This window comes from Geotrypetes seraphini, chromosome 4 (genome assembly GCF_902459505.1).
Source record: "Geotrypetes seraphini chromosome 4, aGeoSer1.1, whole genome shotgun sequence".
Classification (NCBI taxonomy): Eukaryota; Metazoa; Chordata; class Amphibia; order Gymnophiona; family Dermophiidae; genus Geotrypetes; species Geotrypetes seraphini.
Window position 1 is genome coordinate 262124153 of NC_047087.1, and position 27936 is coordinate 262152088.

At 42.8% G+C, this 27936-nt stretch overlaps 1 protein-coding gene across 4 annotated transcripts in view; it reads right to left on the bottom strand.

Annotated features, from left to right (window-relative positions):
* The window catches only part of BTAF1 (B-TFIID TATA-box binding protein associated factor 1), a 394756-nt gene that overhangs the window by 268576 nt on the left and 98244 nt on the right, over nucleotides 1-27936 (bottom strand). For all 4 annotated transcript variants that reach the window (XM_033943697.1, XM_033943698.1, XM_033943699.1 and 1 more), the window contains 4 exons: nucleotides 27459-27527; nucleotides 18927-19016; nucleotides 5433-5528; nucleotides 5163-5339 (listed from right to left, as the gene is read on the bottom strand). In XM_033943697.1, coding sequence (XP_033799588.1) covers nucleotides 5163-5339; nucleotides 5433-5528; nucleotides 18927-19016; nucleotides 27459-27527 — 432 coding nt within the window. The remainder of the gene's footprint in view (nucleotides 1-5162; nucleotides 5340-5432; nucleotides 5529-18926; nucleotides 19017-27458; nucleotides 27528-27936) is intronic.

The following is a 27936-nucleotide window of genomic DNA, read 5'->3' on the forward strand; positions in this document are numbered from 1 at the left end:
GACATAGCTATAGAGCACCCTCCATAGAGTCAATCTGCTCCGCGACCAGAATGCTCATATCAAGGCCAGGAGGAAGAAGTGGACGGAGCCAGCTGAGTGACTAAGTTCAATTCCTGCAAGGATTCAGAAATGTGGTCCAGCAAAGTCACAAACTTAAATAAGCACAGGACAGTAGGATCATCCCCAGGATCCAAGACCCCAGAGGGCTCTGCAGATCCAGCACACAGTCCCTGATTTCCTGCTCCGGGAAGCACTGTACCTGCAAACAAGGGATCAGTAAGTGAAACATCTGCATCAAGGACTCCCAGATCCAGGTCAGGCAGTGTGAAAGCAGCAACAGGATGAGGCGAGGACATGCCCAAAGGCACAACGCCACTAAGACATCACGGAGGCAGATTGGGACTGCTCAGGGGGGTCTGAAATGCAGACCACAAAAATTTTATAAACTTTGAAAAAGTGTCCAGCTCCTAGGGTATAGAGAAGAGAGTTGTGCGGGGACAGAAATCCCACCCGTCCCCACGAGGAATCCCTCCGTCCCCACCCATCCCTATAAACTTCAGAAATAGTTATTTCATTTAATTATGCTACTGAATTAAAGGCTCTGGTAGAGACCCATTTACAAATAAGCAAAGAGACTTTATTAATTTGGAAATATTAATTGTGAAGAATACATTATTTGTAAATGGGTTTCTACTAGAGCCTCTAATGTAAATATAAAATATAAATACTCAGCTGATGAGAACCCCCAAGCTGTCAGCTGAGGTCCTTTGCAGTTGGCCGGAGGTCCCTTTTGCCAAGCTTGGGAGGCAGCAGTAGCGTCCCTGAGTCACAGATGCTGGCACCTCAGTGGCTCATGGATGCTGCCAGTGACTGCTGTGATTGGTGGAGGAGAGTTCTGGCCATCTCTAGAGGAGGTCCTCTGCTGGCAGTGCTTGGGGATCCTCACCAGTCACAGCAAGGGTCAGCAAGTACTTCAACACTGTAGAAATAAAACCAGAAATGCATTTCCTTTTCTTTTAAATACAATACAAAGACATCTGCTTTATACATTTCCCAAAGCTAACATATTTTAGTCAATAAATTCTGTTTTTTACCTTTGTTGTCTGGAGACTTATTTTTCCATAAAGTTGGTCCCAGTTTCTTTTTTCCGCTTTCCCATCTTCTGTAAATTCTTCTGTTGCTGTCCATTGATTCCTCCTACCATGGCCCAGTATTTATCCCTTTCTCATCTTTCGTGCCTGCCCACCAGCCCCATGCCCAACATTTCTCCTTCTATCACCCCTCTCCAGCACCATGCCACATCTCTCCCTCCATTCCCTTCACCACTATGTCCAACATTCCTCCCTCTTGCATCCATTTCAATCTGTCCCACTGTTCCCTTTCCACCACAATATTTCTCCCTCTCATCTGTACCTCACTCCCTCCCTATGACCAAAAATTCTCCTTTCTTCAATTCTCATGTACACAACCATCTCTTTCCCTTCCTTCCTCTCTCCCAAGTTCATGCCTTCTGTGTCCATAAACGCATTCCGTCCCCCACCTCAACATCTCTTTCCCTCCCTTCCTCCATCCTCTTTCCCAAGTTCATGCCTTGTGTCCAAAAACGCACTCACTCCCCCACCTCAGCATCTTTCCCTCCCTTCCTCCATCCTCTTTCCCAAGTTCATGCCTTGTGTCCAAAAATGCACTCTCTCCTCCACCTCAGCATCTTTCTCTCCCTTCCTCCATCCTCTTTCCCAAGTTCATGCCTTGTGTCCAAAACGCACTCCCTCCCCCACCTCAGCATCTCTTTCCCTTCCTTCTTCCAACCTCTTTCCCAAGTTCATGCCTTGTGTCCAAAACGCACTCCCTCCCCCAGAAAACGACAATATCTAATTCTAAATTTAACTTAAACTCGCAGAATGAATGCTGTTTGCAAACATCTGTCTTCATCTATTTGTGTTCAGTTCCTAATCCTTTGAATCATTTTTACTTAAACATATGATTTACAGACAAATGCTAACTGATATGTTTCTTCAAAGGAATTTTTTAAGTATTTCAATGTGACTGTAGAAATATTTATTTTGGGTACTGAATGCAATTGTATATTCATAATGGGGAATCTTTGGTAATACTGGAAAAATATTGGCCAAAAAGGATAATAAAGTGAAGAGCCAGTGTCTATGGGGGTTGATTCACCCTTTATGAGTCTGGAAATGAGACAATGCTCCCCCCTTTTGTGTTCCGCCTCCCAGCCCTCATCTGCAAGCAAATTACCAGCACAATGGAGCTCGAGCCACGAGGCTCGTCTTCTATTTCCTGCCTGCACTGCCCCAGCACACATAGCCGACTGGAAGTCTTCCCCGATGTCAGCACTGACATTGGAGGGAGGGAGGGCTTTGCTTAAGCCCTCCCTCCGACGTCAGCGCTGACATCAGGGAAGACTTCCGGTCAGCTGTGTGCTGCGGCAGAGCAGGTAGGAAAAAGACGACGAGCCTCGTGGCTCAAGTTGCTTTGAATCCCGCAGGATCCCAGCAACCTTAGGAGGCGTCCCCACGGGATCCCTGCGACTCTAGGGGGCGTCCCCACAGGATCCCCGTGACCCGAAGGGGGAACCCGCGGGTCCCACAGGATTCCCGTCGTCCCTGTTCAGCTCTCTAGTATAGAGTCCCCCTTAGAGGATTTAAATTAGCGTTTCCTAGGCTACGGATTGCCCGCAGCCTGGCGAACAGAATTACCAGCCATGCTGAGCCCCGAAAGTAATGAAGGATGCCCCACCGGGCTAGTTGAGCGTTTGGTCCCTGCTTTGGCAGGGGAGAGGCTAAGCCAGAAGCTGCTGCCCCCCCCCCCCCCCCGGATGCTATGTGGCACAAAGATGCTCTAAAAGCATTAAACTTGTACAATCTTGGCAAGAATCCACATGAGGAGAACCCAAGGACTGCATCCCAGTGGGTTTCTAGGCAAAATTTGCAGTTTTGAAGAAGCAGGGAGCTTTAGAAAAAAAAGACCGCTAAAAAGTCAAGATGGCTTCCTTAAAAAAAATTTGTGCCAAATTTGTGATATTTTTCACACTTCTCAAACTCCAAAAATGGTGGTTTAAGGATTTTTCAGGAGGTGAAATGCATAGAAACATTTAACAATCAAAACCCCACTTTTCCAACCTCCCCCAATTCCTCTCACTATGACCTAATCTAATCTAAACCTTAAGTTTATATACCGCATCATCTCCACGAATATGGAGCTCGACACGGTTTACAAGAACTTAAATAATAGGTAGAGAAGGGTAAAGGTTTACATGAAACTTATGTGTAGAAGGGAGGAGGAAAAAGGGGGGAGGATAGGGTTACAATTTGGACCTGACAGAAGATCTGTGCCATAGCTTGCTTTCAGCTCTCTCACAGTAGCTGGATGATAAAATTCATTGCCACAATACTGGGAATACTTCTGCAAATCTGATTTTCAGGCAGCCAGTTAGACTCCTATGCCTGACTATACCTCCACCCCTGAAGACCAAAAGATGCACACAGGGACAGGCAGAGGTGCAAAGTTTCAGCCAGCACCATGTGAAACACCGCTGAGTCTCCTAAGGGAATCCAATAGCCTGGGCTCGACCCCTGCTAAATAGTAGGTGATACCATGTCAGGGATGGCCCTGAGCTCCAGAGAAAACTATGCAGGCTGGCAGAGCTTTGAAATTGCTTCAAGTACCAAAATTCCAGAAATAGGGACAAAATTACACCGAATAAAACTAATAAAATGGGGAGAGCAGAATATACACTCCTGCAGGTACGCTTGCAGAAGGAAAGAACTGTAGGTGGAGCTAGAGAACCCAGTGAAGTACAGCAAAGGCAGAGTGAAAAATCTGTAGTGGATTCCTTCTGCAGCAGCACATGGCTATGAGGAAATAGCCCATCTGTCTAGAACAGGGGTGCCCACACTTTTTGGGCTTGCGAGCTACTTTTAAAATGATCAAGTCAAAATGATCTACCAACAATAAAGTTTAAAAAAAAAACACAAAGCACACTGTACACAGATAAAATGTTAATCATCATTTATATTTCACGATCACATCAGAGGGAACGTGCTACCGAAGTGGAAAGTGGCCTGCGAGGTTCGCTACAGTCAGTTGGCGAACCTCAGCAGGCTTCTTTGAAGAGAAGCAGCAGCTGCAGCAGCAGTTGGTGAGTGAGGGCGGGAGGGGAGAGTCGCCGCGTGTTCCCTGCCTCTGTGTTCGAAAATGGAATTCGGCATGGAGGGACACATCATGCTGTCAGGGAACACGCCGTCCTAAGTGCGCATGCGTACTTAGGGTTTTATTATAGAGGATATGCCAGCAAAATACAAATGCTATACTTTAATAGGCCAATGTGGTAGCTAGGAAATACTTTCTTTCCTGCTATACAAGCAACCATATTATGGTTGCTTGTATAGCAGGAAAGAAAGTATTTCCTAGCTACCACATTGATGTATGAAGTAAGCACCTACATTTAAATTATAGTGCTTTTGTTTGATACTTTAATAGGCAGCACATTAGACCATTCATATGATAGATATGATGCTCAGAGTGTCTGCATAATACAACGGATCATCTTAACATCTCTGATCTCTGTATTTCCTCTGAATATCTACTTATTGTATTTCGCTGAATGTCCAGCACTCTTGATTGTAAACCGCCTAGAAGTCGCAAGATTGTGGCGGTATAGAAGAATAAAGTTATTATTATTAAATGAGTGGGTGGCTAGATACATGGTTAGCAATGGTAGGGAGGACAGGACAGGAAAGGAAAAAAAACCCTAAGATAGCCTAAGAAGGGAAAGAATGATGCTTGCAGTCCACAGAAAGGATGAGGTGTGATGTGGCATCTCAAGTGAATGAGGGTATGCGATAAGAAGAGGTGATATGATGGCAAAAGTATTGGGAGACAAAGCTGCAGGACATAAGGGAGGCTAAGGAAAGAGGAGTGACTGTGGTAGCAGAAAACATAAAACAGAGATAAAAATTCCCAGGTAGATACCATGTGAAAGAATGTCATATCCCAACTGTGGTACCAGTTTAGATGGTCTAGGGGAAAACTGCCAAATTAATTTTTTTTAAAAAAAACAACAACTTAAAGAAAGGTTTGGAGCTTAAAAAAGAACGTTATCCATACCTAAGAAAAATAAAACTTAAAAAAAGAAAATTTACCTGACGAATTGCTAACGCATACTTTATTCCTAAAAGGCCACCATGTCTTACTTCCCATTGTTCCTGAGTCAGTAATTTTAGGAGGATTTCCACTGTTTTATGTACTCCATTCTCATTCATGTACCTCAAAACTACTCCCAAAGTTTGAGCACAGGTTTCCCGCACTGGTGCTACAACCTAAGGCAAAAAAAAAAGTTAGATCATGATGACACTGTATCAGAAAAATTTTGGACATAAAGGAAATTTTAAATGTGTGTTATCTGTTCTTACTTCATCTGATACAAAATCTCCAAATCTGTCTAATGCAAACACACAGAGAAGTCTAATAGCAAGGTCTTCCAGCCATTCCTGATGTTGCTGCTCCATCTGTAAGCAGACAGAAAAGTAATTTTAAAAAATGGCACCCTTCACTATTATAGCCACCCATCATCTTGCAAAAGAGAACTACCATATACAAAAAGTGTATAATTGACTGCAAAGCTTCTCATGCTACCACTACAGAGGACCAGAATTTCTGGGGCAGCGAGGACTGCACTTTCTGAATATGAACACTCCAATTGTTTAACACTGATTTAAGATAAATATATACTATGTTTATTCAATGCACTAATTATGTATGATGTTTATGACATTACAAGAGAGGTTTTATTAGGTTGGAGAGCTATGAGGAAGAAATTCTTAGCCTAAAAATTTGGTAGCACTTGAACTCCTTTCTCCTTTTTTCTCCATATACTGAATTTTTCGCTCCATAAGATGCACCCTAGATTTAGAGGAGGAAAAACCAAGAAAAAAATACTCTGAACCAAATTCTGCCTCTGAACACAGCCCCCTAGAAAAATAGATAAACATACTGCAGCAGACAGATTTTGATCACTAAATTGAAATCCTACCTTTATTGTCTGGTGAACTAGATAGTTCTTTCTTTCCTTCCTCAGGCCCAACAATTGTCTCTTTCTATTCCCTCCCTCCATCCATCCCTCCTTCCTTCCTATGTCCCAAGTTCATGCCTCCTCCCCGCCTTATAGCCTTTGTACTTCCTCCCTCCGGCACCAAAGCCTGCCTGCCTGCTTTCCTCCCTCTCACACCGAAGTCTGCCTTCCTTCCTGCTGTGCCAATTCCAACTCCCTGGTCCGCCGCTCACCCACTGTTGCTGCAACTCCACGAAGCTTCCTTCTCTCCCTGCTGCTCCGATTCCTCCTCCCTGATCTGCTGCCACTCACCCATTGTTGCTGCAACTTGAGGAAGGGAAGAGAAGTCCTGTGTAGGAAAAGCCCAGGTGAAGACTCCTGAGAATTCTCCAATATAGCAGAAACAGGCCAACAGCTAAACCTAAAATGGTTGCTGAAAAAGTAAAATGGCTGAAAACAGACTCTGACTAAAAACTGTCAGCCCTAAAAGACACTTCTGCTTTCCTGAGAGGAGCAAGGTTAAACAGAAGGCACAGCTGGAGAGAAAAACAATTCTAGTGAAAAAGGGATCTTGCCCCTAAGTTAGCAAGGCCAACTGATAGAAGTTTCACAAGAATAAGGATGTTGATGGAAGGCCTCACCATGATGCTGACGGATGACTTTGCAAGAATAAGAGATGAGAGCTAACCACAGAGCTAAAAAATCGTTAGGCCCAAGTGTTCAAGGGGAAGATCTTGATATATTAACAGGACAATTATTGGGAAAGAGAATAGATGTAGATAGAAAAAGGCATGACACACAGTATCATTCAAAAATGTTAACCAATCCATAGATTAATAAATGAGGTAAGGAATATGACAAATGTCTTAGCTAGAAGTTTACCATCTACATTAATTAAGAAATAGGCATGTGGGATCTTTATTTGGCTTCGGCAAGACTATAGTAACAGATTCAGCCATAGTACCTATAATGCAACCATTATTCAGTTGGATCTGATATAAATTTAATAAATGAATTAAAAGGGCATTTTGAAATTTTTTATAAAACTCTACCGTGAAACCATCACCACCTGGAGCGGATCCAGCTTTAAGGGATTTCAACGCTGATTGCAACTCTTTTAATGATATAGGCGCCTCTAAGCTTCTTTTTATATGATCAGGAATTTTTGGACCACTAATTAATTTTAAAAACTCTGAACCATCTTTTTCTTTATCTAAATAAGACTCAGAAGAATACAAAGCTTTATAAAAACCTAAGAATTGTTTTAAAATAGGTCCAATTTGAGAATGGGAGTCACCCTTTTCATCTTTTATTGCAATAATTTTTGGTTTTCTTTGCTTTAAGATAATTTGCCAATAATCTTCCTGCCTTATTCAAGCTTCCATAATACATGGTCTATTGAGAAAAGAAATCTTTCCTTGCAAATTGTGAAGAAATCTCATTATATTTACATTTTAGTTTTAAAAGAGCCTGTAGAGTAGTTTGTTCCCATTTTTCAACCAATTTTGACTCTAAAACCTTAATTTCCTTTTCCAAATTATAAAATTGTTTTTTAAGTTGTTTCCTAACATATGCTGACTATGATATAATTTGACCTCTCATAGTGGCCTTAAATGCATCCCATAAAGTTATCACTGAGATTTCTTGTGACTCATTAATTTGGAAAAACTCATTCATTTTTAATTGGAATTCTTCAAGAAAATTTGAATCCTCTAACAATGCATTATCGAATCTCCATAATGATCTACCATTTTCCTGTTCAGAAAGATTAAATTCAATCCACACCTCCCCATGATCAGACAAAATAATTGGATCTATAGAGGCTTGTGTTACTTGCTGTGTTAACTAACTTGAAACAAAAATATAATCTATTCTTGAAAAGGATTTGTGAACCTGAGAACAAAAAGAAAATTCCCGTTCATTAAAATGAAGTATCCACCATATATCTTTTAAATCACAAGATTGTACCAAATTATCTAAGCCTAATGATTTAATAACTTTACTAGGTTTTTTATCCATCTATGGATCCATAACAGCGTTAAAATCCTCCGCCACTACTAAATTAGAAGTAGTCAGTGGTAGTATTAACTGTTGCAGAGTTTTAAAAAATTCACTTTGTTTCGAATTTGGGGCATATACATTAAATAGCGCCAACTTAGTATTTCCCAGGCTCATTTCTACATGTATCCATCTTCCTAAAGGATCTGAATCTATCATTTTAAAAGTAGCTAAGCATTATTTATTCACCAAAATGGCTACTCCTGCTTTTTTCCCTATCGCTGCGGCAAAAAAGCAATGCTTTCCCAACTATCTTTCAGTTTCTTAGCTTCTAAGGCTGTCAAGTGTGTCTCTTGAATATAGTAAATATCTGGGCCAATCAGTAGGCGGGGCTTTGGTACCGCTGGGCCAATCCGGCCCCATTTTTCGGTGGCCAACAACAAAAAGGTACGGGGAAGGGGAGTAGGAGTGGGGGGGTCGTGGGGTCATCCGGGGGTTCGCAGGTCGGCTGGGGGGGCCGATCGGGGGTTCTGGGGGGGGATGTTGGGGGGGAGGGGGGTTCATCGAGGGCAGGAGGGCCTGGGATCCCTCCTGCCCGTAATGTAGTGGGGGGTGGGGGTAGGGTGAATGGCGCAGAATCTACTCCATTTTCTCGTGTAACTTTGTCAGACAATCTTGGTCCTTCTCCAGGATTTTCTTCTGTGAACACAGAACAGAAGTATTTGTTTAGCACATTTGCTTTTTCCCCATCACTCTCCACATATCGGTTCCCAGCATCTTTTAGTTTAGCAATTCCATTTTTCATCTTCCTCCTTTCACTAATATATCTGAAAAAATTTTTGTCTCCCTTTTTTACATTTTTAGCCATTTGTTCTTTCGCTTGTGCTTTCGCCAGACATATCCCTCTCTTGGCTTTTTTTAGTTTCACCCTGTAGTTCTTTCTGCACTCCTCTTCTTGGTTTTTTTTATATTTCATGAACGCCAACTCTTTCGCCTTTATTTTCTCTGCCACTAGTTTGGAAAACCACATCGCCTTCCTTTTTCTCTTGTTTTTATTGATTTTCTTCACATAAAGGTCCGTAGCCATTTTTATCGCTCCTTTCAGCTTAGACCACTGTCTTTCCACTTCTCTTATGTCCTCCCATCCTAACAGCTCTTTCTTCAGGTACTCTCCCATTGCATTAAAGTCTGTACGTTTGAAATCTAGGACTTTAAGTAACGTGCGGCCGCTCTCCACTTTAGCCGTTATATCAAACCAAACCGTTTGATGATCGCTACTTCCCAGGTGAGCACCCACTCGAACATTAGAGATACTCTCTCCATTTGTGAGGACCAGATCCAATATCGTTTTTTCCCTTGTGGGTTCCGTCACCATTTGTCTGAGCAGAGCCTCTTGAAAGGCATCCACAATCTCCCTACTTCTTTCCGATTCCGCTGACGGAATATTTCAGTCCACATCTGGCAGGTTGAAATCTCCCAACAGCAGAACCTCCTCTTTCCTTCCAAACTTTTGGATATCCACAATCAGATCCTTATCAATTTGCTGCGATTGAGTCGGCGGTCTGTAGACTACACCCACGTAGATAGAAGTTCCATCTTCTCTTTTCAGAGCGATCCATATCGCTTCTTCCTTTCCCCAGGACCCTTGCATTTCTGTCACTTGGATATTGATCTTTACATAGGGAGCTACTCCTCCACCTTTTTAACCATCTTTGTCCTTCCTAAAAAGATTATATCCCGGTATGTTTGCATCCCATCCATGGGATTCACTGACCCATGTCTCTGTGATAGCGACAATATCTAGATCTGCCTCTAACATCAGGGCTTGCAGATCATGAACTTTGTTGCTTAGACTGCGAGCATTTGTGGTCATCGCTTTCCAGCTATTTTTCAGCGGTAATCTCCTTTTTTGTATGGATTTTTGTTTCGTTTCACTTTCCGTTGCAATACTAAGAAATGAGTTTCTGATATTGTTTATATTGCAATCTTTACTACTATCACATCTTTTCTTTTGCCGGGGGTGGTCTCTATAATTGTCCTTCATACATACACCACCCCCACCTTCTAGTTTAAATGCCTAGAAACATAGAGGGGCATAATCAAAAAAAGCGTCTAAGTCCCCTTTTGGCCTAAGTCTCTAAACGTTCAACCCAGAAGCAGGGAAAGTGTCCATAACCAAAACAAACGTCCATGTTTTGATTATGGCCTTCCCCTGCCTAAACGCCCAATCTCCACTACGTCTAAAAGTACCCCCACAGCACGTCTATACTTTTAAGCCATAATGAAACAAAAAAACGCCTAAGCCAAAAACGTCCAACAGAAGACCCGAGTGCGACGACCGTCCAGAATAGCCCCCTAAACAAAGGTCGACGAGTCCGTCATGAGGACCTTCTGCAGAGGGGGGGCATGAAACAGAAAACCTCTGGAAAGATTGGAAGAGAGTATCCAACAATGGAGAGACTTCTTCAACAAAGGAGTCACGACAATGAGTCGAGAGAAAGGATCTTGATCCTGGTTCCATTGGGACGCAAGAGTCCATTGAGGAATACGGAGGTAAAGTCTGGCAAAAGGAGTCACGTGAACCGCAGAGGCCATCAGGAGGACCATCAGGAGACGAGCCGGGGCCGAGGACAGATGGGCCACCCTCTCGCATAAACGAACAAGGGCCTCTTGACAAGGCCGAGGAAAAAAGGAGCGGAGACGAACCATGTCCAGGACCGCTCCAATGAATTCCAAAGACTGGGACGGACAGAGGTGGGACTTGGGAAAGTTCAGCTCGAAGCCAAGACTCTGAAGGAGTAAGATGGTCTGATTCGTGGATCGCAGAACTTCTTGGCGAGAGGATGCTTTGATCAACCAGTCGTTGAGGTAGGGAAACACCTGCAGGCCGTGGAGACGCAGGGCTGCAGCTACCACAACTAGCCATTTCATGAAAACCCTTGGAAAGGCCGCTAGGCCGAAGGGAAGAACACAATATTGGAGGAGGAGATCCCCCACCCGAAATCTTAGATACCGGCGAGAGGCTGGGTGTATCGGAATGTGCGTGTACGCTTCCTTGAGGTCCAGTGAACACAGCCAGTCTCCCTCGTCCAAGAGGTGGTAACAGGGTAGGAAGGGTGAGCATTCTGAACAGTTCCCTGACCAGAAACATGTTCAGAGCACGGAGGTCCAGGATCAGACACAGATCTCCCATCTTCTTGGGCACCAGAAAGTACCGGGAATAAAATCCCGTATTCCACTGGTCCAGAGGAACCTCTTTGACCGCCCGAAGGCGAAGAAGGACTCGAGCTTCCCGCAGAAGGAGAGGCAGCTGAGACCGGGCCGAAGGAAACCCTCTTGGAGGAAGGTCCGGGCGTACGTGACTGAAATGAAGGGAGTACCCCTCCCGGATGATGGAAAGCACCCAACTGTCAGTGGTAAGACTTTCCCACTGGGTGTAGAAATGATGGAGACACCCCCCGATGGGGAGGGGAGAAGTCTCCAGAAGGAAGGGAGCCCGAAGACTCACACCAGAATTGTCAAAAAGACGGCCCATGCTTCGCCAGAGTCGGCAGCTGGGCCTTAGCTTGCTGCTGCTGCTGATATTACAGCTGCTTCGAAGGAGGCTGAGAGAATGCAGGAGTAGATTTCTGCGGGTACCTCCGGAGAGGGCTTTTGTATTGCTGAGCTGGAGGGGTCTTCGGCTAAAGTCTCACCAGAGAGGCGAAGGACCATTCAAAAAGATATGTTTTTGTGTGCTGCATATAACTTATGGCAATTCAGAGAAACCATAATTCTGTACTGAATGTATATATAAAAAAATTATGTCAGAAATGTGTACTGAATCTAATGAGGAGCATAGAATAAACATGGTATAGATATAGAATAAAACCTTTTCTTAAAATATAACCCCTAACTAAGCTACATTTAGCATATGCAAATTATAGGGAAAAAGGAACATTGCGCAATTGGGCTAGTTAAAAAAATTGGGGAAAAGAGCTAGCTTTAGAAATGGCCAATATTATATATCCTGGGGTACCCCCTAAACTAAAACAAATAGACAAGAGACAGACCACATAGCACAGACAACATAAAACACAAATTTTTTGAGGTGTCGGCATTATTCTTCCATCTGTCAAGTGTTCAGGGCTGAATTTAACTCTGCAAATAAACACATTGTTATAGAAAAACAAAACAGAGATGAAATGCATATCATAACCATCTCATATTTAGAAAAGCTAATGTCTCTTTGGATCGTCTTTATCTCTGCAGTGACAAAGAGGATCCCTGGAAAACACCAGAAATATCCTAGTGCCAAAACTGGGATGGGCATGCATATATCCGAACCGCTGCTAAGAAAAAGAAAAGAAAAACACATTCCAATTTTGCAACATCCTAATTTCAGCTAAAACAATAGGGAGGAATTTTTTCCATTCACAAACGTGCCAGCTGTGGCTTTCCAGATTTTATCTTTAATAGTCCTGTTCATGCGTTCGACAATACCGAAACTCTGTGGGTGATATGGGAGATGAAATTTCCACTCAATGCGGAATGCGATAGCTAAATCTTTGCATACTCTGGCAGTGAAAGCAGGACCATTATCTGTTGATGTGTGTGGGACATCCCCACCTAGGGATTATTTCGCGAAGTAAAATGTTCACCATAGTCTGAGCAGTTTCATTTGTAGTGGGAAAAAACTTCAGGTTATCGGGAGAACATGTCAACAATAACAAGGGCAGCTGGTATACAGGGTTTCCCCTCTTTGCACCAAAGTCCGTCCGAAGGGCGGCTTTGGGCACCGGCCAGATGGGCATTGATTAAGCCAGTGACCAGGGTCTCCGCAATTAAAACATCCAGTACTTCTAGATGGATTATTACCATCTCAATCGGAGACAGGGGCCCGCCCGCTACGAAACCCGTGACCCCTTCTTCCGCGAGGAGCAGACAGGCGCGGTCCCCAGGTAGGTAGCTGGCCCTAATAATGCAGGATTTCCCAATGCTTAGAGATCTCAAAGCGTAGGAGAGTGTTGCGTAGTGGTTAGCGCTACAGCCTAAGGAACCTGAGGCTTGGGGGTTCAAACCCCGCACTGTTCCTTTTTTCAATCTGAAATTATGCACGAGAACTAGTGGGCCATTCTGAAATCATTTGTTTGACCAGAATCTGCAAAGGAGAACGGAGGTTAGAAAGGAAAGTCTGAATAAGTAGGGAATCCATATTTGCATGGGCACTAAGACTCATTAAGCCTCTTCCACACCTATCAAGCTCTGTCTGCAATCCTAATCGAATCACATTGGATTCCTGTTACTCATCGCATTACCTTTAAAATCCTACTTTTAGTTTTTTAAAACACTGTCTTTGAACGAACCCCAATTCATTAATAACTATTTACTCCCCATAGTATATCACGTTCTTTAAGATCCATTAAAAAACTCTTAACAATTCCATCACTGAAAGTAAAATAGGTAGGTAAATTCATTCTGAATTAGTTCTCCCACTGAATTAGCTCTTGGCACCTGGCACTTTGGTCTGTAGGAAAATTTCTGTTTAGTTTCTGGACTTCCCTTCTATCTCAGGGGTGAGTGCGCCACTTTTCTCACCAAGATATAAACTTGTAGGATTAGAAACAATTATAAAAAATTATTGAAGAAGAAAATGACCTAAACCATTTTAAAAGCAATCTGAAGAGCTTCCTTTTTAAAGACGCCTTTAATTTATTTATTCCCTATTCCTATTGCCCTCACCATTCACGTCTTCCCTTGTGTTCTATTAATACAATTGTAGTTCTGCCCTTTCTTCCTTATGCATCTGTTAGTTTGTATGTCAATATGTCAGGCTCATGTAATTTACTATAAATAAGCATATGTGTACACCTTTTGTTTTTTTTATGATCATATTAGCACTATAATTAAATCTACATTTTACAGATTACGTAGGATACGATCTATTGCAAAATTCCTATGTCAGAACATATCCATTAAACTCATCACTAAGTCTAGAAAATATGACCATGTTACACCCCTTTTGATAGATGCACATTGGCTTCCAGTTAATTTCGGATAACGTACAAACTCTGTCTGCTTGTTTTTTAAATCTCTTCTTCGTAAGACCCCAGCATTCATATTTAAACATTTAATTCCTTATCATTCAAACAGAACCCTGAGGTTTAATGAGCAAAACTTATTAACCATTCTATCACTTAAAATTATTAACACTAGACGTCAATTTATTTTTTTTCTGTAACTGCTCCTCAAACTTGGAACGATCTTCCCATTTATCTGCGGAATGAGCAGGATTTAGGAAAATTTATTTTACCCAATGTTATTATTTAAAGTTTGTTTTTGTATTGTATTGTCCTTATTTGACTATATTTTAATATGTTCATCGCTTAGAATTTGATTAAGCGATTAATCAAGAAAAATAATAAACCTGAAACTTGATTTGTAAATCGCTTAGCAAATTAAATTAAGCTATTCAATAAGTTAAAAATAAACTTGAATCTCACAAATTTCCATATTTTTCTTGCTCTATCTGTAAAACTAATTCTGGCCCCTGTATTAATTAAAGTTAATTTATCCTGACCCTCTTTAAGACAATTGCCTCCAAATTATTCAAAATACTGCCATTAAAATCATTTCACCTTAAAAGCTCAAAAATTTGATCATGTCACACTACTTTTGATTAACTCCCATTGGCTTCCCATAGATCATTGATTTACTTATAAAATAATGTTACTGATACATAAAACCATAGCTTCCGGTCTACCTGATTTCATCAACAGGTTATTAATCTCCCACAACCTGCATCGCACATTACATTCTTCTTATCAAAACCTGTTATCCATTCCCTCTTTAAAACACCTTGGCACCGTGCATACTAATAAAGTTCATCACTTGATAAATTCAAAACTAGCTTGAAGGCCTTTCCTTTCAAAGACGCATCTGGAGTACAATAGTCCCCTTAAGGACTGCAATGGAACCTTGCTCCCTGCTTTTCTCACTCACCTTAATCTCCTCTACAAAGTGCTAGATCATTTATTTTTTGTTTCCTCCCTTTTGTTTTCATCCCTGCTTTTCTTCTTCATTATAATTTGCCTTGCTTTGCTTTTTAAATATATGCCTTTCTGACTGTCCGCTTCAACATTCACACAAATGCATTTTCTACCCTTTTTCACTTTGCTTCCGCAAGTTCCCCAAACAAACCTGAAACCTAAAATGGAATTTATTTTTTATTTTTTTTTTCTTTTCTTTCCGGCGACACAGCACAAGAAAAGGCAGAAATTTAAACCTATAAGCAGTGCAAACACATACGGGAAAGACAAGTGCTGAAAAGTTCTCAGCCGGCCTTGGTTCACTCACATTCAATTCATACTAAGCCCTATAGGGTTCACCACTTTCACCTACCCTATTCAACATTTACATATCCTCTCTAGGACACCCACTGCAAAAACCAAACCTGGTCCAATACATATATGCAGACGACATCTCCATCCTAACAGCATAACAAATGAAATCTCAAAATACATTACTCATATAATGACTGAAATAGAACATTGGACAAGCAACTTCAAACTGAAACTTAACACAGAAAAAACAAAAATCTTCCTTGCAACGTCTTTAAAAAGAAAAATATTGGGAGTCACATTGGACACACACACACCTCACTATGATTGAACACACGAATATTGTGGCAACAAAATGTTTCACGATGCTATGGCGATTAAAGACCATCAAAAAATACTTTCGTTTAGATTACTAGTGCAATCACTAGTGCTTTCTACCCTGGACTATTGTAATATCGTTTATTTGGGTATCATTCAGAACTCAGCTGTCCGCTTGATATATGGATTAAAAAAAGAATGACCATGTCATCTCCCATCACAAACCACTGCACTGGCTGTCAGTCGAGGCAAGAATATTATTCAAGTTCTCCTGCATATGTTTCAAGCTAGTCACATTAATAAAGCCGAACTGACCTACAATGCCTTTAGAAAACTCATAAAAACTACCCTATTTGACAGATACATCACCTAAACAGAACCTCACCAAGCACTCTTTCTTTTCACAATGCTCTCTGAAATCCTAATTCGTGCTGTTTCTGAATCTCTAAACAAACTGTACATTGTAATTTTTTCCCTTTTTTTTTTTTTCAGGAAAGCTGTGATTTTTCTTTACAGGTCAGCTCCGAAATTCTTAGCAAACATTATATTTTGTAATTTTGATTCCTAATAGTCTCTGTACTCTGTACTCCCTCCACATATTGTAAATCGCTGAATGTTCAGCTCTCTTAAATGCAAACCGCCCAGAGTCGCAAGATTGTGGTGGTATAGAAGAACAAAGCCATTACCATTATTATTACTGAAGCGAACAAAGTCTCATCTGTCTAGGAGGTGGAAAATCCTAAGTGTCTTTATGACCCATTAGAAAAACAATATCACAATGCAGGAATTTTTTCAATAAAACAAACAATGTAACAATGCAGAAATTTTCGCTTACCTTACCTTATAAGCGAGGTACATTAATAATATACAATATAATCTTATACTCTATAAAATCTTATCTAAGCAATAGACGAGAAAGCGCATGCAAAGAATAGCACAGATGACAGAATGCGCAGACGTTTCTATAAATCCACAATAGAGACTTTCCAAAAGTCTTCACTTAATTTCATTCTTCCCGAAAGAATGGCAGCTTCTTATTTTCACGGCGGGAATTTACCGAAAACTCCACATTAATATTTGTCCTTACCAAAAAGACAATAACCGTGGCGGGTTTACCGAAAACCCTGCAATTTAAATAAAGGGTTGGAACATGATGCCAATACCTGTGAGTATTAAAGAACAGAATTCAAAATTCAGAAATACTCACAAAATATTGGTAATGTCAAGTCCATCCCGGACGTAGCCCCCAAATTGAAACGGACAAGATCCATTTCTAGGTCCCGAAATCGTTCTGCAAAATATTCTGTCATCTGGAGGCAATTCCCCTTAGAAAGAAATATAGGTAGCCAGTATTCTAAAGAGATTTTTTGCCTGATTTATTATGAGTCTGCAAAACATTTATATATCTGTTACATGGGTCAGTGGTAACCATCACAACAAAAGGGGGATGGACAAGAGAGGGGAAGGGGTGCGTGAGCAGGATATGTACTTCATTGTTTAAATCTTAAAGGTGTTAAGAGCTGTGGGGGGTTGAGCCTTCCTGTCTCAGACAACTAACCTAGTTAACATAAATTAAATGACCTCTTCCCAAACCATTAAGAGAGTAAACACCCAACATTCTACATTTGATTACTTCCAGCACAGGCAGGAACAAAAGACATAAAATATGTGTGTCCTTTTCAAATGTGTCCTTTCATAGACAGAGACAGAAAATCTATCCTTTCATTTCACTAATGACCGTAAATTGGGATGGAGGAGAGAGCCCTTGCTCTGTGTTAGCAATGTTGGAAAGATTTGAAGTTTGATAGTTTTCCATACATTGAGTTGTAAGAGGAGAAGGAACCATGTACGTGGCCATCAAGGAGCTATGAGAATCATGGTGGCCTGTTCTTGGCAAAGTTTGAGTAGAGTCTTCCTGACTAGGGGAATTGAAAGGAAGGGGGGGGGAAAAACCTTGCCCTGCCAGGATTTTGTGTTGCTTCCCCTTGATGTTAGCACGCTTAATAGCAGTATGATTCTGAACCATTTGAGCCAAAAGCTCCATTGTGAGCATAAACAGCAGTGGTGGTAGAGTGCTCTCTTGTCTGGTGTCCTGCTCCAAAGTGAGGTGGTGTATGTTCTATTTATATGTAGGCAAGACCCAACAAAAAAAGACCCCCTTCTACATCCATCATGAATAGTAAGGCCACTCTATAAAGGTATTTCAGCATCAATAGAGAAGACCAACATAGGGCTCGTCTTGCCACAATTGCCAAATCAAATTAAGGGCCCTGCGAATGTTATCTAAAGTTTGCCTTCCATCAATGAAACCTGATTGATTATCTAAGTTTGATCAGCATTTTCTGAAGGCACTTGGCCAATATCTTCTTAAAGATTTTATAGCCTGTCCCCAACAGTGCAATTGGACAAAAGGACCCCCACTGGGAAGGTTTCTTCCTGGTTTAAGGGAGCATATGACCCCTGTCAGACGCCATAAATAAGGGAGCTCAGAGGCCAAGGATAAGGAATTGAACACCTTAGTTATAGGGCTCAAATATGTACTAAAGCATTATATAATTTATTTGAAAAGCCATCCATACCAAGGACCTTATTATGGGTCAGATTTTTAATTGCCCACATAGGTAAATAGAAGGGACAGCTGATCTTTTTCGTTTGGTGTAAGCTTAGGAGATCAAGATCCTGCAAAAAGGAGATTATGTTTTCCTCAGAGGCTTGGAGTCTTCTTGATACAGCTCTGTATAAAACGGTAAAAAAATAAAAAATAATAATTGTAGAATAGTTTCATTATCCTGCCACACATGGCCTAGGGGGTCTATGACTCAATGAATTCTGGAAATAATTTCTTTTAAAGCTTTTGTGCTAAGAGCTGTCCCACCCTGTCACCAGATTCAAAATGAGTGTTTTGTAAATCACTGCAATTTAGTAGTGAAGGCCTCTAGCTCTAAGTGTTTTAGCTTAATTCCTAAATGACTGATCTGGGTCAAATCATCATGAGGTCCCCCAACCTCTTTATATAATCTTTCCAAGCCAACTAACTTCTTCTGGATGTCATGTTTTCCCTGCCTTTTCTGTAATGCTCGAAAAGCGGTCAAAGAAATTATATTTCCTGGATGACCACCTTGAGGTCTTCCCAGAAAGAGAGGAAAGTAACCTCCTCTGTGTCCTTAAATTGAATATTTTCTTTTATATATTTCTCAAATTATTTTCCTTTTGAATATTACCTCTTCTAAAGTGAAGTCAGCCATTTTGCCACCACTTTTTCCATGAGTTTTAAGTATCTCCCTAAGCCCAGTTCCTCCACCATGTCGAACCTAGGACCCAAAGAAAACAATTCTCACCAATGAAGAAAATTATTTTACCACAATTTATCTAGTTTTGTCAATATGAATTGCACAACAACCATTTAACTTAGCATTTGAGCATGTAAGCACAGGATTTTCAAAAACTAAAGTTAGGATTACAAACTGACAAGATAGAAGAGTAAAACTGAAAATAGTTTAAAATTAGTATCCTTCCAAACTCCATTAGTTCTATTTTCATACATTGCCTGAAATTTAGATGTCAGAAAGTACTCCTTTTTGTATTATCAACTAAAGAATCACTTAAATCTACCATTTGAAAAGGTACATCTCACAGATACTATGAATATATATAGCACATGGTATGTAAAAACAATATACCCTACAATAAAAGTAATCACTTTTTTCTAAAGACAATAGAACAGTGGTTCTCAAACCAGTACTCAAAACACACCCAAATCAGTCAGGTTTTTAGGATACCCACAATGAACATGAATGATACATTCGCATTGTGGACATCCTAAAAACTTGACCCCAAGGACTGGGTCAAGAACCCCTGGATTACAACAGTGTTGCTTACCTTTTAACAAGTATTTTCCATAGACAAGACTGATAAGACACACAAGTGGGTGAAGTCATCCAATGGCTCTGAGAAAGAACTGCTCTCCCACAGCTCAGTAAAGTTCTGAGCATTGTTGCCCTTTCTGCATACAATAGTCTCTTCAGTCAGGTGTTTGGGGTTTTTTGTTGTTGGTTTGTTTGTTTGTTGTTTTTTTTGTGGGGAGTCATTTTTATTTATGAAATTTGAAATACAACCAAGCAAGAAAATCTTGTACAGAAGAACCAAATTTAAAGGCAATCAAAAATAGTTTTACACAGAGGTAAAATAAAAAGACTACCCAGAGATCCCCTTTATATCCAAACACTTTGTTAAAAGGGAAGGTTCCTAAAACACTGTGCATTTTGATAGCTTACCAAATATTTACAGGGGTATTTCAAAGAAATAAACAAAAAACAAACACACACCCAACAACTCTCAGTTGTAAAACTCTAGAACGCAGCAACAAAAAAAATGTCTGTTTCGAGATAATTGTTCTACCCTGAAATTGGTATGCTCTTAAAATAACTTTTTAACAACCTACGGTATTTCAAAAACATCAATGTACTGTATGTCACTAATAACAGTGTTCTCCCTAGGGCCTTTTAGCCGGGCGCTCTGCCCAGCTAATTTAGATGACCACCCGGCTATCATCCGATCGCAAATTCTGCTGCCGCTGCTGCTCAACATTAAAAAAAACCAACAAAAAACCAACGGCTTGGAGATTTCAGGCCTTAGCCCGTAATAAACTCATTATGTCCGGGGGAGCAGAGAAGGGAAGCCGGCACACACACGTCAGAGCCCTGGAGCATGAGTTCGCTATGGGCTAAGGCGGGAAACTTACAATTTGCTGCTCTTGCTGCCGGGTCCTGCCTACTTTCTGTTTCCGCGAAGGTAGGACCCGGCAGCACTTCTCTACAACATCGCTTCTTAATTTTTATCAAGTGATTACCACAGCCAGCACTTTACTGGCGCAGGCAGTAGCAGCAGGACGACGATGGTGGCCTTATGTAATCAATGAGGCGAGCCCAGCGGTTGCGCTGCAGTGCCTGCGGGAGGCGTGAGAGAGTGTGGCAGCCGCCCTGGAGCCCCTGCACTTCAGCAAACTGGACTTTGGCAAGACCAGCGTGCTCAATCGCTTCTACAACGCAGGTGCACGGGAAGCGCGAGAGTGGGGGTAGAAAGTAGCCAGAGTGAGAAGGTATCAGGCGCCGTGGGGCTGTTGGGGGTGTATATGGGTGTTTTATTACTTATAACCAGCTGAGTTTCAAAATAAACGTGTGAGCAGAGTGGCTGTACTGCTATAAATAATTTGTTTACAACGTGCACTAACGAATTGCCATCTTAATGGAAATTCTTGCAAGCCCCCTTGTTAGTACTAGTGCTCTGCTGTTTTCTTGGTAGTTATTTCAGCTGGGGTTTTTTGTTTTTAGCAGCTCAGAAGAACCAAATTGAGCAGTCTTTTACCTCTCCTTTTCTGTCACTACAGAATTTGCTTTTTCTTCATTGTCATTTTCAGAGCCTCCCACTCCTTTTTTCCTGCTCCTCCTTTTCAAGGCTGGGCCTTCCTCCCACAAAAGGACAAACAGTAAGTGAGAGAAGTGTCACCACCACATTGTCCTGTCCAGAAGGCTGAGCCAATCTTCCCTGTCTGCTTTCAAAGGCTGTTCAGAAAAATCTAAAGTTGGAAAAACTGAATTGAAGTTTTCCCCATGAATTTGATTGTACTTGATCAGAAAATAATTTTTTTAAAAAATTTGAAAGCCCTTCCTGGGGCTGATTACAAAGCTCCATTTTTCTTAAAATTTGCTATTATTTTTGATTAATGTAGCAATTTTCTTGGTATTATAGCTATAACTGTTTAGATTGCTGCGGCTGCCAATGCTGCTGGAGGGAGGTTTGTCGGTCATCTCACGGTGGGGTTCGTATGGAAGAGAGAGATAGGAGGGTCAGCGGGAGGGGGGGGGGGGGAGAAGTGAGCTGCCCTGGTTGCTCCAGGGCCTATCGTCATTAACTTCTTCGATTATTCTCTCAATTTTCAGACTCTTCCACCAGACAATCCTCCAAAAGAGTCTGCTTCCATCGTGACGAATGATGTTTAGTACCCATTGATCTGAGGTGATGAGTTCCCAACGGTTGAGAAAGATGTAAGACGTCCTCCAAAAGGCTGGGGTAGAGGAGAAGATGGCGGGAGATTGGCTATGTCCCTGAGAAGCAAGTCAAAAAGGCTGAGTGGATTTGGGTTGAGCAGCTGGTTTTACAGGTTGCTGCTGTGGTTGATGAGCCTGTTAATGTTGCTGCTGATGCGGCCTCCTAGGTTGATGTTGAGGAGGATGAAGAGGTCGAGCCGAGTAACGGCGTTAGTAAGATGTGAGCTGACGGAAAGGGCGAGCGGGTGGAGGCTTCTTGTTCTTCAGTAAGGTATCCCATCGGGTTTCATGGGCTGACAATTTTTGCATGGTGGTGTCCAAGGATTCACCAAACAACTCGTCACCCAAGCAAGGAGCATTTGCAAGGCGATCCTGGTGATTCACATCGAGCTCCGAGACCCGAAGCCAAGCTAGGCAGCACATGGCAACTGCCATGGCAGTAGCCCTGGAGGTCATTTCAAATGTATCGTAAATGGAACGGACCCATGAACTTCCTCAGCTGGAGCAGACTGGAAGTATACTGTTGGAATAAAGGGATCTTATGCTCAGGAAGGTATTTTTGGAGGGAAGACAGCTGTTGGATTAAATGCTTCAGATAGAATGAAAAATGAAACGCATAATTTCCTGAACGGTTAGCCAGCATAGCTTTTTGGTACAACCGTTTTCCAAATTTGTCCATGGTCTTCCCTTCTCTGCCAGGAGGGACGGAGGCATAGACACTAGAGCCCGCAGATTTTTTTAAGGTGGACTCCATGAGCAAAGACTCATGGGGGAGTTGTGGCTTGTCAAAGCCCGGGATAGGGATAACCTTATATAGAGTGTCGAATTTCCTTGGAGCTCCTGGAATTGTCAAAGGGGTCTCCAAGTTCTTGTAAAAAGTTTCTCGCAGAATGTCATGCAGAGGTAACTTGAGGTACTCCTTTGGTGGTTGATCAAAATCCAGGTCTTCAAGGAAAGCCTGAAATTTTTTGGAATCAGACTCTAAAGGTATGGAGAGAGAGTCGTACATCTCCTTCAAGAATTTGGTAAAGGAGGACTGATCAGGCTTAGTAGTCGACTCCTGTAGAGAAGGATCTTCCTTGTCCGAGGAAACTACCTCATCGATACCCACAGGCTCTTCAGAGTCGTCCCACAAGTCTCGTCCCTCGAGAAAGCGGGGTCGAGGGTTCAGCATGCCGGGATTTGCGTACTGACTTACCAGAGCGCATGGAGGCGGCACCGGGAGAAGTGATACGGTGCCTAGCGGTATTGGGAGACGGTGCCTATTCGGAAACCGTCTGCACCGCATGATGCGAGGTTCTGGGTTCCGCTAACAAAACAGGCATGGAAGCGGAGGCAGTAGGCATCGGTACTGAGAGTGTCGACGCCGACAACAGAGGTTGCTCAACCAACGGTACCGTATGCTCAGATCGGACCGGGACTGGAAGGTTCGGTGCCAGCAGAGCAAGAAGAAGCTGTTGCAACTGCTCCTGAAGCTGGACCTGAAGGATAGCCGCAATGCGGTCATCCAAGGAAGGCACCGGTACCGCTTTCTTTTTCTTCGGTACCTGTGGTGCCGCTCGACGCTTGGGAGACGAGGAGGCCGATGATGTGGCACTCACCGCAATGGGAGCGGAGTGCTTACGGGGGCGCTTCGAGGCCGGCAGGACTGGGCTCACTGCAGGATCGGCCGGAGGACGCTCCAGGGAAGAGGAAGGCTTCTTAGCCGGATTACCAGGGGGATGCGACACCGGAGGAAGCTCAGGCGGTGTCGAGAGAGTCGGTGCCGATTTAGAGGGGGCAGCCGACGTCGGAGTGGATGTCGATGGATCCATCCCAGCACCGAAGAGAAGTCGTTGTTGTATTTGCCGGTTCTTCAAGGTAAGCTTTTTAAGAGAAGCGCAATGGGTGCTAGAGGAAGCGTTATGATCCAGACCCAGGCACTGAAGGCACCAGTTGTAGGGGTCGGCCAAAGAGATGGGCCGCGCACACCGCTGACACTTCTTGAATCCCGGCTGCGGGGGCATGAAGGTGAACATGGCCTCCGCTAAATCGAAAGCGAAGGCTTTGATTGTGCCAACAGGCCCCGCCGGGGCGAGGCGAAGAAACGAACAAAAAAGAAAGATTTTTTTTTGTAAAAACAAGACTAAACTAAAAGAAAACGAGAAAGAGAAAACTTGCACACAAAAAAAAAGGCGCGAGCGGGAAGGCAAGAAAGATTTTCAACAGCCGTTGAAAAAAAACCACGTCTTCTTAGCTCCGCGGAAACTAAGAAACTGGGGACCGCGCGCCTCCGTCGGGCGGGAGGACACTCGCGCATGCGCGGTGCGGCCTACTGGAGCTTTCTAAGTTCTTAGAGTGCAATCACTCTAAAATTGTCCGTACCGGGGCTCCGTCGGTGCCGTCACCCATCAGTTAAGAATATGCTGCCTGCTTGTCCTGGGATAAAGAAGTAACAACTTTAAAGGGAAACACCTTATCCTTACTGAAAAAATTTCAGCTGCAGAAAAAGTTCAAAGAAAACAACTTTTGAAAGGAAATAATGCACTTGTACGTAGAAATCGTACATGAAAACAAGCTCAGGATGTCTCTCAGTTCAAAAATTTTTCTTCTTCTAGACCAGAGGTGGGCAAACGTTTTGACTTGTGGGTTCTTAAATTTGGCAAAGGGGCCGAACCTTTTTAAATCCCATGCCCTGTCGTACTTTTTAAAATCCCCCTTATAGTCTGGTGGTCCAGCATTTATTCTTCCCTCCCTCCCTCTCCTCATGTAGCAGAACCCTTGCCCAGCTTCCATCCTTCCCTCCCCTTGTGCATCAGAACTCTTGAGCACCTGCACCCAAACCCCTGCTGACCCTCCATCCTTCTCTACCATCCGAACCTCGCCGACCGTACATACCTCCCTCCATAACAGCGTCGGGCTGGCAGCATTCTAAACAGGCTGCTTCGTGGCCTTATCTTGTCTGGGCTTCCGTGTGGCGCGTTACTGATGATATCATCAGTGATGCGGCAAAGGAAATTCCCCGACTAGAGAAGGCTGTAAAGCAGCCTGTGCTGCCAGCCCAATGCGGGACACATTGCACTGGCAAATAAAAAGAGGGAGTTCCTTGAAACAGCCTTCGGGCGAAACCTAGACCTATGTCGGAAAATGTACCCCTTTAGCTGCATTCTGCATACCAATTAAGATAAATATTCTTTGTTGGGAACCTTAAAATTCTTAAAAATATTTATAGAAACAGTATAAAAATATTTATTTATATGATAATAGCACTTTTGAGCACTTTAAACTTGAAGACCAGTGACGATTTGGGGTATGTAAAGTCTGCGTGTACCTGAACTATACTGCACGTAGCAACACCACTGAGGTCTTAAAAAATAGCAGAAAAAAACAACTGAATTGATTCTTTGAGGTATTTTGTATATGAATAAGCTGATATGTGGCTAGCCTCAAAATAATCTGTTGAAAACATTTATGCCTATATATAGAAGGCATCAGCCATATAATCCACCCCAGAGATGAGAAAGTCTAAATCAAGCAGCATCCCAGTGTCAGAGTCTTGGAGTAGTTTGGAGTGGCATGCCTGAGCAATGAAGGACCAGGCTGTCACCGCCTTGACACCGGCTGAAGCCAAATCAAAAAGGTGTTTAAGGATAAAATCCACACATCTGTCCTGAACATCTTTCAGGACTACCCTTCCGTCGAAAGGGAGGGAAGTATGCTTGGTGACCTGAGCCACAGCTGAATTCACCTTCGGAGAAGTAAAGCAGCCACCATGGGATAAAGCCTCGCCATTGCCCGAGCACATTTCAAGGGACCCTCTGGGTTATCCCCAATCTCCGACTGGATACAACACAAATCACGGTCATCAGGAAAGGAGGCAGTTAGCAGCCTCTGATCACTCATGAGAGAATGTTGCGCCTGGACTGGCTGAATCCGGGTGCAGTTGCAATTTCTGCAGAGATTCTGTAATGAGGACCTCCAGACGAGCAAGTTTGAAGAGCCTGCATACTGTGGGATCGTTAGCCAGGTCCTGGGACCCCCAAGGATCCTGATTGCGGTCCTCCACCAAATTTGCCACATATGTGGACATCGCCAAACCACCATGCAAAAGCAGAAGGATCGAGAGAGCGCCCGACGCAATCACGAGCATCGCTGTTTCTGCTCCGGTGTCCCCACCAGGGAACAAAGCGAAAAGATTTGGGTCCAGTGGAAGCAGAATCCCCATGGATGGCTCAGATGTCGGTGGGGTGACCACAGGCATGGACTTCTTAACTAAGTATACCTGATAAGAGCCTTTTTTCCCTTCCACACATTCAGGAGGAAAAAGGTCTCAAGCGGCGAGAGTCGCCCTGTGTGCCTCAGACTTAGACTTAAGAGTGCTTGGAAGACTTATGAGGCTTTTCTCCAGAACCGCACTTGCATTTCACCGAAATGCCGCCAGTGCTCTCCCTTGAGTCCCTAGATGCAATTTTCACTGAAATTGGGGCAGAAGGCTCAAGAAGGGTCTCCCCAGAGGTGGAATGCACCGAATCTGTGCAAACTTCATCCCACTTGCGGCCTGCAGTGCACATGGAATACTGCTTCACATCCAACAGCCATGTGCTGCAAACAAGGCATGAATCTGTCCAATCCCACCTTGAGAAGCCATCTGTGACGTTTGTAGCAAAAACGAAGCTCCCTCCCAACTATAAAAAAATAAAATTTTATTCAAATCAGGAGAAATCCAATATGGTCACTACAGGCCATAAAATGGCCCAGGAAAGGAACAGGAATCTCTAGAAAACAGCAATTTAGGGATTTTAGAGGTGAGGAGGGGATTAGGCATGCAGGGAAACTACCCAAAAACCCCTTTTTAAGACCCCCCCAAATTGCTAAAACAGGCTGTCAGTCTGCACTGTTCCATTCTGCTGAATGGGAGAAAATGCAGGAAATGCTGGAACAAAACGTAGGGAGATCCAAAGCCTCAGGCAGCTGGAAATCTGGATTTCAAGTCTTCTGACTGCCCCACCGGCCCACCACTGCAGGTGACCTCCACCACCCTCGGATACATCATGCAACCACCTGGTGGAAGCACGGTCAGGCTCCAATCCCAGTCACGCCTCCACGGAACCGCTCAGCCTGCGCTACACCCACTAGCAGATGAACCAGGGGTGAGCTAGCTCCCAATCCAGGAGCCCCAATCTATCCTGCAGGCTGTCCAGGGGGCTTCTGCAGCACAGGGAACCCTCCCCCCAGAAGCAGATGTTCTCCAACATTCTGCAATCTTACGCTGCAAGGATGTCCCCGCAGGGAAACTTCACAACACAGGGCAAGCCTGCGCAGGAAATACAAAAAAAAAATTCTGAAAACTAGCAAAAGGAACACGAGGAGAAAAGATAAGCTCCTACAGGCTGGCTTGTAGAAAGCAAGACTGGTGGCCAAAAGAGGCATGCTCCAGGATATGCTAGCAGAGGGAGGAGTTAAGTCTTCAATTATCTGAGGCTTTCTACAGTGCCTGGCAGCAAAGGATGCATAAACCCACTGGTCTCAAAATAAAGAGGGATTGTACAAGAAATTACCTTCATATAAAAAACCTGTCATGCATTATTAAATATTTTCTAATACATTTATTTATGGAGAAAGGGTGTCACTAAAATGAAATTTATCACAGTAATGCATTTCCACAATCAGAATGCTTGAGAACAGATCATGTTATTTTTCAAAATCACAAACATATGAAAGTCTTACCTCCCAGGAGGGATTGAAAAGATCGTTACAAAGCTCGTCACAAAAGCTTTCCAAAGGCCATTCATTTGTCTAAAAAAAAAAAAAAAAACACAAAAAAACCTGAATCTTAGATTAAGGAATTATATTACAATCACTGTGCTGATTTCTTACAAAAATTAAGAGTAAGACCAGAAAACAACAGCAGCTGCACCACTAGATTGCTCAATCAAAATATGAAACAACTGAGAACAATAAGGATTCATACCCTCAACCTGACCATTAAGATCGACAAAGGAAACAGAAAAGGCCTTAGAAAACATGGAAAAAATAAAACTGTAGACAAAAAAGTCTGAAATAGAGCCAGACATTAGACAGAAGAATTACAATTTACTTCCTTCAGCAGCAAAGTAAAAGTACCGTATTTGCCGGCGTATAAGACGACTTTTCAGTACCTTAAAATCCTCCCCAAAGTCGGGGGTCGTCTTATACGCCGGGTACT